This window comes from Halichoeres trimaculatus, unplaced genomic scaffold, assembly GCF_033239565.1.
Source record: "Halichoeres trimaculatus isolate MK-OKI-2021-1 unplaced genomic scaffold, fHalTri1.1 fHalTri1_scaffold_6, whole genome shotgun sequence".
NCBI lineage: Eukaryota > Metazoa > Chordata > Actinopteri > Labriformes > Labridae > Halichoeres > Halichoeres trimaculatus.
The window spans coordinates 15,673,754-15,689,254 of NW_027437184.1; the positions used below are offsets into that span (position 1 = coordinate 15,673,754).

At 40.2% G+C, this 15,501-nt stretch overlaps 1 protein-coding gene across 3 annotated transcripts in view; it reads left to right on the plus strand.

The window, feature by feature from the left end:
- mink1 (misshapen-like kinase 1) overlaps positions 1–11,281 on the plus strand; it is a 36,326-nt gene extending 25,045 nt beyond the window's left edge. For 2 of the 3 annotated variants that reach the window (XM_074672147.1, XM_074672149.1), the window contains exons 20-32: positions 224–247; positions 1,640–1,791; positions 1,906–2,023; positions 3,727–3,843; positions 4,091–4,202; positions 4,308–4,457; positions 5,180–5,323; positions 5,622–5,756; positions 5,891–5,991; positions 6,087–6,236; positions 6,323–6,482; positions 7,442–7,581; positions 7,671–11,281. In XM_074672147.1, coding sequence (XP_074528248.1) covers positions 224–247; positions 1,640–1,791; positions 1,906–2,023; positions 3,727–3,843; positions 4,091–4,202; positions 4,308–4,457; positions 5,180–5,323; positions 5,622–5,756; positions 5,891–5,991; positions 6,087–6,236; positions 6,323–6,482; positions 7,442–7,581; positions 7,671–7,754 — 1,587 coding nt within the window. In that variant the 3' untranslated portion in view covers positions 7,755–11,281. The remainder of the gene's footprint in view (positions 1–223; positions 248–1,639; positions 1,792–1,905; positions 2,024–3,726; positions 3,844–4,090; positions 4,203–4,307; positions 4,458–5,179; positions 5,324–5,621; positions 5,757–5,890; positions 5,992–6,086; positions 6,237–6,322; positions 6,483–7,441; positions 7,582–7,670) is intronic. The other variant, XM_074672148.1, reaches the window with a different exon arrangement.
- The last annotated feature ends 4,220 nt before the right edge of the window (positions 11,282–15,501 follow it).

Here is a 15,501-nt window from a genome sequence, read left to right on the forward strand (position 1 = left end):
GTGCATGCAACACAAAATATAGCTCTGGTCTGACTCACTCTGCACATGCTCAGATTGATCACATATGCACCTGCTCTGTAACGTGACCTGTGGCACCCCAACTAGAGGTTTCCCCTTCCCCTGTCTATTTAATCACACTTATCAAACACATCTCTGTGACTGTTTACCTTCATGTTTCTCCTCTTAAATTTCCCTGTTTGTTGACTTTACCTTTAAAATACAGAGTTACAAGAGAGCAATAGGGGAGGTTAGTACTGCTGTTCTCTGTTTGCTCAGCGTCCATGCATGACCTTGTACCTGGATTCACTGGTTGTATCATGGAGTGATATGCATGCTCTACACTGGCTTGGTTAATTTGGTAAATTGTGTGTTTTTTAATGAAGTGTCACTCTTTTATTTTCAGTCAAATGTGATGTGATGATTGTTTTTTTTTCCTGCAATCTCATACCTGATACAGACCTCGATATCATTAAAAGTCATCCTAGAAATCATCAGGCTCTGATAGGGATGGGTACCAAATCAGGTTCTTTTAAAGGCACCGACTGAATTCTGTCAAAAGTGCCGAGTACAGATTCATGTAAAATCAACAAGTACCAATCTTTAGGTACCCTAATCGCATCCTTGTGACTGTGAGGGAGAGGAAGAGTAGGTGATTTTCCATGCTGGACATGAACACAGCATTGCAAGTTTATATATTAAATAATAAATATGTTAAATTGAAAAACTCATTAAATTTTATTATTAAACAAATTGATATTTTTTATAACATAAACACAGAAAAGTACCGAAAACTGGTACCGTTGAGTACCGGTGCCGATTGCCAGGTACTGGGTATCGGTTTCACCAAAAGTGAAAGGTACCCATCCCGAGGCTCTGAGCTCTTAAGCTCTGTCTCCACCAAGCAGTTCAGTTCGGTTCGTCCCGCATTTTATGGCGTTTCCACAGATTAATCCCACATAACCGAGAGGAGGCGTCCCACTTTTTGGCGCTCTTCAGTAGGGGTGCCAGACTAAACCAATCTGATCTCGGAAGGTGGAGCTACAACACTGCAGACCGTTGATTGGTCAAAAGAATCGTCACTTACTGTGCGACAGCGGCTGCATTTCTCCTGGCGGCACACAGACTTTTCTGCAACAAAGCTTGATTGCACTTTGTATCAAAGAGCCAATGAGAAAGAAGATGAAATGCTGGACATCTTCGATCGTTGCTCTTTGTTTACTGTGTCATGTTTTTCCTCTTTGTTGGATCGATTAGCGGGGTACACTGTGTAGTGCTGCTATGGCGTCACACTATTATGTAACTGATGCGGCTATCGGCATCCAGCTTACACACCGCCTACCACGCGGGGGCACTGTTGGCTGTGGAAATGCAAACAGGACCAAGCTTAACCGAGCCAACCCACACCAAACCGTACTGATCTAAACCAGACTGCTTGGTGGAGATGGGGCTTTAGAGTGTTGGGACTTAGCTTTAAAATGTGTTTACCTCTGATGGTGCCTGACTTCAAGTCCTTTTTGAATCATCTTTAATATTCCTGTCCATTGTACTGTTCTGTTATATGCTACTTATTTTAACAAGCAATTCTGTTTTGAACATGCTTTGTGTCATTCTGGAAATAATGGTGAAACTGTGTGGACAGGACCACGGCCTCTTTGCCAAGGAGCGTGCTGAGGAGCAGCCTAGGCCTCCTGTCAAGGCCAATGATTACTCCTCCTCCTCAGAAAGTAGCGAGAGCAGTGAGGAGAGTGAGAGTGGAGAGGGTGTTGAAGAGGAAGAAAGCCCCACTGATCGGTAACACCAACCATACAAGCCCAGAAATTTAATTTGTCAGCCTTAACTTGGAATAAATTTAAATGTGTGATTATACCTTCCTTTACTGACACACACTAACCTGTTTGGTGTCAGACACAGGGATGCTGACACAGATTCAGTCAACACCATGGTGGTTCATGAAGACGAAGGCGAGGTGGGTGAGGGAGAGCAGGCCGGAGGCTATGGGGATCAAACCATGCTTGTGCAGAGGGTGAGTCATCTCTATTAGTAATGATGCTTAAAATGCATAATGGAAAAATCAACACAGGTCGTACAAATGAATATTTCAAAGAGGCACTGCATCTGTTTTGTTGTTTGATGTTGCACAAGTTTTTAATGGATGCATAAGAAATTACTTCATCAGGGAGCATTTCCCTTGCACCTTGATGCATCAAATGAAAACATAAGTGATGACTAAAATTTGAATGATCTCTGTCAGATCTTAGTCCCTCTAAACCAAAGATAGGCTCTGTTCATTCAGTGCTTTGCACCATTGTCCAACAAGCTCTCTGGAAGAAATGAATCATAGGATATGCAGACGTACAATACAGTGCCAAGTGTGCTATCAATAGACATTGATGTGTTGCAGCCGCAGCTCCATTATCACACATCTGCTGCTGTTGGTAATATGAAAAATGAGGGAAAAAAAGTGGTGCTGCTGGGTAGTTAAGGTTTTCATCCCCGCATGACATCCTTTGCAATTCTGCTGTACAGTAACTGATCTTTTGAGGGTGTTTATGCATCAGTAATGTTTGTACTGTACATGGTTGATCTACTGTAGATTGTGTGATCCTCTCTGTATGAGATCAGTATCAATCAGATTCTTTTTTTTTTTTTTTTTTTTGTGGGATAGCGATATTATTCAGTGACAGACTTGCAGGTGGCTGGTGAGTTAGACGTGGGATGTGTCACCCTCACTGAAGTGCAATAGTTTGATGTGTGCGTGTGTTTAAATAAGAAGAAGAAGTGTCATTTGTTTCTGCCAAGCTACAGTTACATCACTGAGCATCAGTGAGAGATATGGAATTAATAATTTGGCAGCCATTGTAAATAACATGGAAACGTAAAATGATGTGCAAACAAAAAATGAAATGCAGATCACCTCTGCACATGCAGAGAGTACGTAAAGATGTTTCCTTTAAAAAAAGTTTTTGAACCATGCTCATTGGCAGAGTGACAACAGAAATTCTACATTTGTGACACCCGCTAGACTGGACAGTTCAGTTTTCCTCACGCAGTCATGTTCATTTGCAAATAAGAGGCTTCCTTTTAACCATTGATGAGCACCATACTGCTCTGGCTGACACAAAATAAGGAGATACATTCGTTCAGTTTCTTTGAATCTGTGTTGGAGAGCATTAACAGTAATCGTCACATTATTATTACGTAAAACTGTTTTCTTCTTTGGGTTTACATAAACCAAGAAAGCACCAAACAATACAACTCAACATGGTCTTTTTCTAGTCTTTCAGGGCTTTTGCAAAAAAGAGCAGCACTGAACAAACTGCAAGACACAGGTGCCCTTTTTTTGAGTTACAAAGAGAAGAAAGCCAAACTCTTGCCTTTTCAGGATCCCTGGGTCTTTTTTTACGAGATAAAGTGAAGGGTCTGGTAATGCTTGGATGTGTGCGGAGTCGTTGAAAACCTATCGCGAGTCTCTGAAAACAATACAGAGGCTTTTTTCTGCAATAACAGTGATGACACAAAAAGTCACCTTGATGACTCTTTTTGTGTGATTAACAAAACTGATCTGTTTAAATCAACTCCAAACGGCCACTTCACTTCTTTATTTTACTTTGGTGTGTAAACAAAATAGATCACTTCACAGAAGTTTGTGTAGCAGATCAGGATGGATCCTAGTCTTTAATTGACATAACTTAATGTGTGTATGTGTGTGTATTTTTGTACCCAAAGACCCCAGAGAAGCGGAGTCACAATGGGTACACTAACTTGCCAGATGTGGTTCAGCCCTCTCACTCCCCCACTGATTCAGCCTCTCACTCCTCTCCTGGGAAGGACTCTGTTTATGATGTGAGTTCAATGATGCTAAATATATCAGGCCTGAATTCCTGGTTTATTTCTATGTGTTCCCCATCTGCCATCACTTCAGTACAAATTTACAATGTTACAAATTTAATCTCATGACAATCTTTTCCCCAGAGATTTTTTTCCTTTTTCCCTTGAAAAGTAAATCTGAAAAGTGCTGTTTTGCAAAACCTAAACTGACACATTGTTGATTTAGACACTTAACAACTTCCACACCTTATCTGCTCTGCAGTATCAATCTAGAGGTTTGGTTAAAGCATCTGGGAAGTCCTCCTTCACTACCTTTGTAGACCTTGGCATGTACCAGTCACCAGGAAGCACAGGGGATACCATGTCCGTCACAAGTGAGTTGAACATCTTTGAGCAGACTCCAAATCTCGCACCATTTTGCCCCAGTTTGTGTTCTCCCACCTTAGTTAAGCCCGTGCCTTGACTGTGTCCATGTGTAGGCTCCAGGTTTGAGCAGCTGAAGATGGAAGTGAGGAAAGGCTCCATGGTGAACGTCAATCCCACCAACACACGACCTCCTAATGATACACCTGAGATCCGCAAGTACAAGAAGAGGTTCAACTCGGAGATCCTGTGTGCTGCGCTCTGGGGTGAGAGTAAATCCAGTGCATTTTATGGTGACCTACAGACTCAATACAAAGAAGTCAAGCTATCATGAACTAATTTGTCTCTGTAAATTTGATTGCATTTGGGTTTTAAAAACCCAAATGCAATTTTAATAAGAATGCAAAGATGTTGTGTGATAATTAATGCCTTGTCTTGGGCAGTTTGTTTGAAGCCTTTATTTCTTTCTCAGTGTCCTGACTACAAGCCTTTATGTCAGTACTGCTCCGGTTAAACAATGCCAAAATAGAAATGTCACATAGAAATTAGATTTCAGGCCAACACTTGTCCAGTCCAAAGTGACAGTTCTTTGCTGGAGAACACTGTGTTTCTGCTTTTATTGTCAAATCAACGCTCATTCTGCGGCTACTTCTGTGAACATCACACATATTTATTAGGTTCAATAAACTGGTCTAAAAAGTGTGGTTTTCAGGAGTATTTAATGATCTTCTGTGGCACTTATCTGGCTGATGTGACACTAAGTTACATGATTTATCCTTTAAAGCTATTTATTCTTTGTAAATAACCTATCAGTAAGTTACCTATAGGTTATGATGGATAATAGTTGTGGAAAATAGAAGTATAAGAAAGTCAAATAATTGTTCTGTCACATGTATGCTGTTGCAATTTTTATCTTTGAAGGACAGGTTGTTTCAGTCACTTTCTTTGAAAACAAAAACCAATTACTTTGTGCATGTGTGTGTCCTAGGTGTGAACCTGTTGGTGGGCACAGAGAACGGTTTGAAGCTGCTGGACCGCAGTGGTCAGGGCAAGGTTTACCCCCTCATCAACTCTCGTAGATTCCAACAGATGGACGTCCTGGAGGGCCTCAACCTGCTCATCACAATATCAGGTCATTACTGCTGCTCGTTGCCAGTCTGCTCTCACCACAGTTGGTTAAAGCTGTGTGTGCTTTTGGCATCCCTTTAAGGGGATGCCAAACACGAGATGCCAAATCGTGCTCATGCCTTTTTTAGGATTTTGGCTTTGATGTCATGATCATGGCAAATTTATTTTTCTGCAGAATGTTTTTCTCTTTATATCTGAATGAATACATGCTATAACTTATTCCACTTTCACTTCTTAAGTGCATTTACACAGTTACTGATAATATGTATTCCTTGTCATTTATGTCCCCTCTGTCTATGAAGGCAAGAAAAACAAGGTGCGTGTCTACTACCTGGCCTGGCTAAGGAACAAAATCCTCCACAATGACCCTGAAGTGGAGAAGAAGCAAGGTTGGACCACTGTGGGGGAGATGGAAGGCTGTGTGCACTACAAAGTGGGTGAGTGACAGAGGATGGCAGTTTATCTCTGCTGTCTGTTCAACTCATGACTGAACCTCAGAAGTGCATCTGGCAGAGTGAATAATTCATTCCCAGTTTCTGATGTCGGACGGCCTTGTGGTTGTTCTGTCTAGTGAAATATGAGAGGATAAAGTTCTTGGTGATTGCTTTGAAGAATGCAGTGGAGGTGTATGCTTGGGCGCCCAAACCTTATCACAAATTCATGGCCTTCAAGGTAAGTCTCCTCTTTCCTTTGAGCTGGATCAGTTCTAGCAGATCAATCAACCAGAAGAGCATTCAAGTTTTACACTTACTTTTTACTCTACCCAGTCCTTTGCAGACCTGCCACACAGGCCTGTCCTCGTGGACCTGACAGTGGAGGAGGGTCAGAGGTTAAAGGTCATCTACGGTTCCTGTGCTGGCTTTCATGCCATCGATGTGGACTCTGGAAACAATTATGATATTTATATCCCAGTTCATGTAAGTCATGCAGAGGTCAGACAGCAGTGTTTTCAGAGGTTGTCAAACTTTCAGGAGATCATCCTTTTTGTTTGATTCTCAAACAGATCCAGAGCCAAGTGACTCCACACGCAATAGTCTTCCTGCCCAGCTCAGACGGTATGGAGATGCTGCTGTGCTACGAAGATGAGGGCGTTTATGTCAACACCTACGGACGAATCATCAAGGATGTGGTTCTGCAGTGGGGAGAGATGCCCACTTCTGTTGGTATGAGTCACTGCTGAAAACTTGAAAACTGACAGAGAATAGAGTAATCAGCTCTGATCCCAGACTGTGAAAAAGTGGCAAACATCAACCTCAGGTCCAAAAATAAAACAACAACTTTAAAGTCTGGCTCAAACCTCAAGGCTGTGTTCAAAGCTCCTGGGTTGAGTCTGGGTAATTGAGATCACAAAAGTTTGGATTATCCTGATTCAAGCAGAGGACTGGACACTTTAGTCTACTACTTTAATATTAGGGTTTTGTCAAAGTTTAGAATTTTATCCCCATAAAATATTTTACAGCTTTGTCAGGGAGCTGCTTAAATCAACAATTTTACATTGTCTCTGTAAAATAAGAATCAAATATTAGGAACACAAAGCTCACTCTAGGAATGGGTAGAGAGCAAGGTACTTTTATATGTTTCACGTGATTCACGTGAAATCAATAGGTACCATGTTTAGGTACCTATATGCATCCTTGTTACTGTGAGGGAGTGGAAGAGTAGGCAGTTTCTAATTCTGGACATGAACACAGCATTGCAAGTTTACATATTGAGAAATAAATGTGTTAAACTGAAAAACTTTGGGATTTTATCATTAAATAGTTTAATGTTCATTACCACATAAACGCAAGCAAAAGTACAGAAAATTAGTACCATTGAGTACCAATACCAAATGCCAGGTCCTGGGCATTTGTGCCGTATTGTTTTGAATGTAAAAGGTACCATCCCTGTGCACTACTGAGGGAAGTGGAAGTGCTGTAAGACAACTTTATAATCTAGTTACAGGTAGCACTGGTAAAAGGCAAACTGAGCCTTTGTGCGCTCATGTTAGACCAAAAAGTTTCTGTCTATTAGTGGACACGGGCTGTTGAGGTCTCAAAATAAACCACAGCAACATTTAGATGTGATGCCCGCTCCACAGCATTTATCAGCCAGCCTGCTAACATTTCATTTTTACTTGCAGCTCATATCTGTTCAAACCAGATCATGGGATGGGGAGAAAAAGCCATTGAGATCCGGTCTGTGGAGACCGGCCACTTGGATGGTGTCTTCATGCACAAAAGAGCTCAGAGGCTGAAGTTCCTTTGTGAGAGAAATGACAAGGTAAGAGAAGCATGAGGCACTGAGTGAAAACAGTAACAGCAGCTGAATTCAAACATGATACCGACGCTCTCTGCCCTGTGTTTCTGCAGGTGTTCTTCGCATCAGTGCGGTCTGGAGGCAGCAGCCAGGTTTACTTCATGACCCTGAACAGAAATTGCATCATGAACTGGTGAAGGATTAGCAGCTCCGGTCAGTGTGTGGGAACCCAGCAGGGGTTTGGAGAAGGAAGTGCATCTTCAAATTTCTGACAAACGCATGCACACAAATGTGAACACCTTTCTATTTTCTCTCCAGCTCGCTCTTACTCGCGCACTCATTCTCTGAAGACACGCAAACACTCAAACCCTCATAGACAGGCACAAAAACAATCTGAGTCCATTCCAGCCTACACTTCTTAAGATACAGTTTCTACCAAGGCTCCCTGATAACATCCTCCCTTGATTCATTATGAAAAATAATCACATGTGAGCTTCAAATGTTAATACCATCTATTGATTTGTAATGTATATATTCTCGTCTTGATTTACTTTAGTTGGTGAAACTGTGTTCAGTTGTGATTTAGTTCCTAATTGTGAAGTATGTTAAAAACATTCCTTGATGGTTCTTCAGTACATTTTGAGGAAGGCATTATTTACCTTACTGTATGTCCAGATGAAGCTGTAAATAGGTAGCACCTTACACTTAAATCTGAATCATTTTCAGGCCTCTTATATAGCCTCCATTCAGTGTGGACTACAAATAATAACATGCTGGAACATCCATCTGCAGTGGCTCTTGGATCCCCAGAGATTTGGGCTATTATAATTTAACAGAGGCTTAAAGGAAGGATTTAATACAAACACTACAAGGGACACTGAAGTCAGGAAGAAGTAGCCTGGTTATTGTGAGATTCTATGGTAGACTGTAACCTGAAGTCCTGCTTTTGCTAACTGTTTTTCGGAATGAAAAATGATGTTGCATCTTGAAATCATGGCACATGAGTCTTGAATGCTTCAAAAGTGAAAAACATGTAAGTTTGGATAAAAATCCGACGCCTCAGAAATGTGCAGCACTGCAGAATCAGTGCTGTGAAATCTCCTGCTTTGCCTTTTTTTCTATGGTTTAGATAATCCCTTATTCGACTCATCGGGCTTGTATCTAAACTTCCTGTTTTCATACATCTACAAAATACAAAAACTTGATATTTATATGTAGTGATTCTGTATTGGTATTAGCCTACTGGTATTCTTAATTTTACTGTAATTATATTGCCATTATATTGCAATATATGCTATTCTTGTGGAGTGTTTGTTTCAAGAGGGGAGTTCATGTGTTTGGCGTGGTAGATTTAGGGAGTATGAGGATGTTGGAGAGGCGTGACAGGAGGGTGCCGCTGAGACTACAACAAAGAAGGGAGATCATGTTTAATGTCCTTTCACTCTGCTACCACAGTGATCTGTTCTGCTGTATTATATTTCAGTTCTTCGACTATTTTGTGGATCTTTCTGTGAGAACAGTTTGCCCAGGGGATCTCTGTAGAACAGGTTGAGGTGTGATCCAGGTCATATTTATCTGAGGACAGAAGGAAAATGTAACCGAGAGTGTCTCTGTAACACCACAGAGGACACCATCCCATCTGGCACTTTAGAGCACATTGGACTAAATATATTTTATACAATCTGCCAAAGTTCACAGAGAAGGAAGAATCAAGGCCAAAGGTTTGAGCTTTTCGACAGATGCAGGGAAGTGAGAAGTTCTTCCCATTGATCACCCACCAATGATCTTTTCTATGAAGAAAAATGATCTGAAAAGTCTGCTCACCTTAACTTTTAGTCCGGTCACATATTAGTTTTAATGTCTGTGCACAGTTTCCCTCCTCTCTTTAAGAAAACTAACCAACTGCTTTGGTTTGGCAGCTGCACAAAGATGATACTGTTTGACCCATGTGCTGTGCAGAAGTGCCAGGCAGCATAATCAGGAAGAAGCTTGGTGATCTGTGTCAGTGGTGGGAAGATCAAGTCATGAATCCATCTTTTTGTTCTGTGAGTCACAACACGTTGCCTCAGCACTTTGGTATTAACAGGTTTAGAAGTCTAGATTATTTGTGACACATCTTCTCAGCTTGTAGTTGTTGGCAAAACATCTTCATATTTCAGCATGTGAGTTCATCTGTTTGTAAAGGCTGATATGTAGATGTTTGAAGAACGCAGCTGTTCAGATCTTAAAAGTTTTGGTTACTATGAAAGAGTCTTGGTCCGTGATCAATGGGATAGTCTTCATAAAGTTGAGCTTTATGCTCAAAAGAGATTTATATGGGGAGAGAAAGCTATTGATAATGCAGCATATGGTCAGGGCAGATGACATTAAATCAAAGATTATAAATAAATGGTTGATTTATTGGTGAGATAAAACAAACTGTAAACATACATGTACAAATATATCTGGAGCAGAAACTTTGGTGTGCATGTGAGCCATTGAAATAGAGTATATAGTACTGTATTAATGTTTTCCCCTTTTAGCGAATGTGTTTTTTTTCTTAAATATGTTATGTGCCATGACCTATGTGTGATAAGAGTTCACTCCACCAGGATCTCTGGCACTCGTGCTTTTTATGGTTAAATCATCATTTTATATTAATCTGTTTACAGTTTAAGCAGTGCCTTGGAGCTGGAAAGGTTTAAGGATTGGTTATGGGCCCCTTTCCCCCTGTTGTCTCTTACTTGAAATGTCATTAAGAAGAGACATAACTGCATTTACTCCCTCGTAAAGATTTACGCCCTGTGCCAGTTAAGTGCACTTAAGTAAAATCCACAGTAATATGTAGATGGAGTTGAAATGCTTTTTTGGCACCCCGTGTATCATTAAAAAAAAAAAAGATCAGTGCAGATAACCCATCTGGTAAATTGCAATAATGAATAAGTTATCACGATTAATCTATTGTCTCATGTAAAGGATCTACTTGCAGTGGGAGCCGACATAGAGTAAAGCCATACATATGAAATGTGTCTATAGGTAAACTTAGTACTCTTGATGTCCGCACAGAAAATGTAGGTTTGTGCATCAAAAGTCAAGGACAGAGCTTGTTCTTTAAAGATGTTGATTGTGTAATCTTGTTGTAGGGAAATTAGCTTGATATATTCTCAGAAGCCTATTTTATAAAATATGTAAATTAGTCTATATTGAGAAATAAAAGTGAATGTACATCTATAAGACAGATTTGTATTTATATAAAATGTGTATCGCTCGATTAATCAAAGCACAATGTATTTTAGAGCAGAGAGATCAAAGCTGTCAGTGAGTCAAAAAGAGAGATGCATTTTTCCCCCTTGTTCATTCAACAGTTGTCAAAGTGGTTGATTACAAGGAGACAGCTTGTGTCATCAATCTGTATGACTGTGGAGCTACCCAGACAGAAGAGTCAAATCTGACGGGTCAGCAGTGGTTCACACACGGATTGTTGTGTGTTTGATTTTTGTCTCTGGTGTAAATGACCTGTGCAGTGGTTGACAGGCTGTTAATATGCTGAGGCGTTAACAGATCACCACACAGGTGGGGCAGAGGTCATATGAGGGTACGGTAGCCCTTGCTGTGAGGTCACTGGCTCTTGGCATTGGGATTTTATCAACAGTGTCTTCATTTCACAAGTTAAAACTGTACACACAAAGAAAAACTGACAACTTCAAGAAATCAATCCTTCAGATAAATCTCTTCACTTGTACACCACAGTCTTTGTAGTATACAAAAACCTGATAACTACATTACCCAGAATGCAGCTGGATTGTTAGCAGTTCATTAGGTGCTTTTTCTGTGTTACGTTCAAAGCTGCTAACCTAACCTTGTTCTAATAGTTGCTTGCTAAGATCAGGATTTGGCCAAAGAAGTCAGCAAAGCTCACTTCTGTTTTGCTCTACACCTTGTTTTATTTTTCCTTCTTCGCTGGAGGCAGTTTATCAGATGGTGTGTTGCTCCACAAAGTGCTTTTCCACCCTGCACATTTACAGAAACTTTAATAGTAAAGCACAGTGAACAGACTGATCTGTGAAAAACAGTGTAGTTCTCCTTTAACACTCTCAATGCACAAATTATAACATTTAGTGTAAAAAAAACAGTGTAACAAATACAATAGTCTTGACTTTCTTTCTCTAACTGAGAAAAAAAGACAACAGAAGAGAAACAGACAGGGATCATACAAAAATGTGACACTAAGCACCACAGGTACGCTCTGTGCTTGATAACTGCGTACAGTTTTCAAAGTGAAGTAAGACACTTAACTGCAGCAGCCACACACAAATAATACACCTGTTTAACCTCATGCAGCCAACACACCTTTCATTGATTGATGTTTTACACAGCTGAGAATTATTCCCTGAGAGCACCTTCAGATTTCAAAGTGCTACTTCATCGTGTGCCAAGAGCCATTAAAATGACCCGAACCTCTTTTTATGTCAGTCTGAGCACGTTGTGGGCAGACTTGACATGTCTTTAAAAAGATTAATCTTACAGGCATTTAAATGTATCCAACCTGTGGCCGATCATCTCAGTGTGACTTTCAGGAAGTGGATCTTCAGTGGCTTCAGGCAGAATGAATGTAGGTTGGTTTGTGTGTTGCCTGCAGACGTTCTTCTGTAAACTTTTTCTTTGTAATCTAACTGCTCCTCTCTGACTGTCTAACATAGTCACCTGTTTGGATACGTGTCTCTGTTTCACTGTAATAGCATCCCACAACCTGCCTTTATGAACTCCAAGTATCGCTAAAAGAATGGTTAATAATACTCTGATGGGACTCTCCTCTCTCTATAAGCTTTTATTTCTAGTTAATGACGTATGAGTGGATTAGCTGTAGCTGGGAGTGAGGCAGATCAAAGTTGGCAAGCTCTTAAACGACACAGATCTTTAGACAGAACTCAAATATCTATTATTCTTTTTCAATAACTTTTTTTTAAGACGGTAAACATCTTGGCAATGTTTTAGTGTGTGTGCGCGCGTCTGTGTTACTTGTGAGAGGTTAACTCGAGATTGTATTTCATAGACTGATAAACTTTAAACTTTCAAAAGATTGTGTTGAATGATTTCATGTCTTAATACAGAACTGTTTGAAAAATAAAATACCTTGATCTCATTTTAGTCTTGTTAATTGTGTCTTATTTCTGCAATCTCTTAAATGATTTACCTTCAACACTTTTTTTTCCAACTCTGATCTAGTTGTTAGAGCTGTCCTCAGGCTGGCGTTTGGTGGAGCTGTGCTGAGATAAAGATAATAAATGTTTCCTTTGTTCTTCCCTAACAGGTGAAACATGGGTATAGAGTCAGTGAGGAACCTAAAACAAGTCCTTTGTACAAGTTTTCTCAGTCCTGGGACTGATTTGATTCTCTTGTGGGTGTCTCCCTGCAGGGTCCATAACAATGGAACAGAGGACATAAAACATGTCAGTGGTTGACCACATGGTGGTGCTGTGATATTCTTTTACCTGCTTTCCCCGGTAATGAGACGCTCTTTAAGCTACTGCACCCTCTGGTGACTGAACCAGAAAACACTTTAAGAAAAAGACTTCTTATTTTTGAGATCAGCAGAAAAAAGAAAAGTAATCTTTTCTCATTTTCAAGTCAGTTTTTAACTGGCAACCATAAAATTGTTTGACTCTGAACACAGCCTCTTTCAAACTAGTACAGCAGAAACATGGTGCACCCTTTTGATTCTTGATTTTGAATATTTAATAAATGATTACACAAGTTGCCCTCATAGATTTGTGTTTGTGTATTTCCAGCCAGTGTTGCAGCTTTAGAAGTGGTTTCACTCAAGCATCAAAAAAATATTTTGGAACTCTAACTTAATCTGCACCAAACCTTTGTGGGTTTACTCTGAGAAAATGCCGTCCAGTTTCTGGGACATGTATCTGTTTTGAAAGTGCTGCTGCTGTCTCATCCAGCAATAAATAAATAAGAAAACATGAAGTTCATGTTTAAATAATTTAGGATGATGCTTTGGAGGAAGAATAGCTTACCCAGCTGTCTTACTAATCATCTGGCAAGCCTTGTCACATCTGATTCAGTTTGTTCAAAACCCCCTTAATGTCTATCTATTACCTCTGCTGAGTGTTGGAGCTTATCCCATCTGTCACTGGGTGAGAAGCAGAGTGCAGACAGGTCAGCTGGTCAGTTAACTTCACCCTGAAAAAGCATTTGGGATTATTGGAGGTACTAAAGCCTCTCATGCTCACAAACATGAGGAGGAAGGCACTTGCCCAGCCCAGGATTCAAACCAGTAACCTTGCTGAGAGGTAACAGCGCGATCCACTGCAGCACCAGGCAGCCAACGTTGTTTCATTCTGAAAAGCAAAATTAACCCCAGGGTTGAATACATCATATCAAATCACTCTGTTGAGAGGACTGACCAATCAACATCGCCAATTGTGTTAAGGATCCTGTCTCATCCTATCAAGAGTCCACATATAGTATATTACCACCTGCAGATTTTACATCAGGGGTGGCCAACCAGTCATAGACCTAGAGCCACAAAATTTACAGTGGTACTACAAATAGCCACATCACACACACATTCTTACTAACACACTTCCTCTCACACATAAACCAAATTACATAAAATGAAAATCAATACATTTCCAATTTTCAAAGCAAAATTTATTGTGTTTGTTAGTGTGTTTGAATTTGTATTTGGAGCCTTGTCAAAGATGGATTTCTGTTTTGCTGCAGAAGAGACATAGTTTTGTCTATCTGTCTTCATAAACTGTACACCATATTGACATGACAGCATCACGCAGTTGCTGCAGATTTGTCGGCTGAACATCCATGATGAGAATCTCCCGTTCCACCACATCCCAAAGGTGCTCTTTCGGATTGAGATCTGGGGACTGTGGAGGCCATTTGAGTACAGTGAACTCATTGTCATGTTGAAGAAACCAGTCTGAGATGATTCCAGCTTTATGACATGGAGCGTTATCCTGCTGGAAGTAGCCATCAGAAGATGGGTACACTGTGGTCAAGGGATGGACATGGTCAGCAACAATTCTCAGGTGGGTTGTGGCATTTAAACGATGCTCAATTGGTACTAAGGGGCCCAAAGTGTGCCAAGAAATGGAATCCCCCACACCATTACACCACCACCAGCCTGAACTGTTGATACAAGGCAGGATGGATCCATGCTTCCATGTTGTTGACGCCAAATTCTGACCCTACCATCCGTACCATAGTGATTTATAGGAGCAATCAGAATATTGAGATGTATATTGTGTACTGTGATATAGCCTTAAAATATTGAGATATTGTTTTTTGACCATATCCTGCAGCCCTAGTTAAATGCATGCAGGAAATACTTCGCCAAATGAAAACTGTGTAGATTTAACAGCATTTTTTATTAGCATAACAATGATAATAATAACAAGCAGACACACAGATGATGTCTGTCACCATAACTTGCTGCAACTGATGCTGCCTTCAATCTGTCATGATCACCTTTAGAGTCATGAGGCCTTACAAATTCTGAGAATAAGACAAAAATAATGACTGATCCATTTGCAAAGTTAGCTTAAGTTTGACTTCAATTTGTGTATATATATATTGTACAAAACTGGGTATAGTATGCTATTTTGAACAATTTTAAGGCATTTTGAGAGTATTTGGGAACTGCTGACCCAGACCAAGTAAAAACTATTGCATGCCCTCAGTAGATAAATGGCTGAGGTGTTTGAATGTCAGCGAATTTGTACAGATACACAATTATCAGACTTCTAAAAAAAAACACAATAACTGGCAGGAGAGGCTATTCTTTATTAATATTATGTACAATTATACCATCATAATGTCCAGAGAATACATTGACAAAGTCAAAGTATGAATACTGGCTCCTGCTTTATTAGGATGCGTCTTACAATGCTTTTATTTCCACCCACCTTCTTGAGTTCCATTCTTTTAATCCTTTTTATC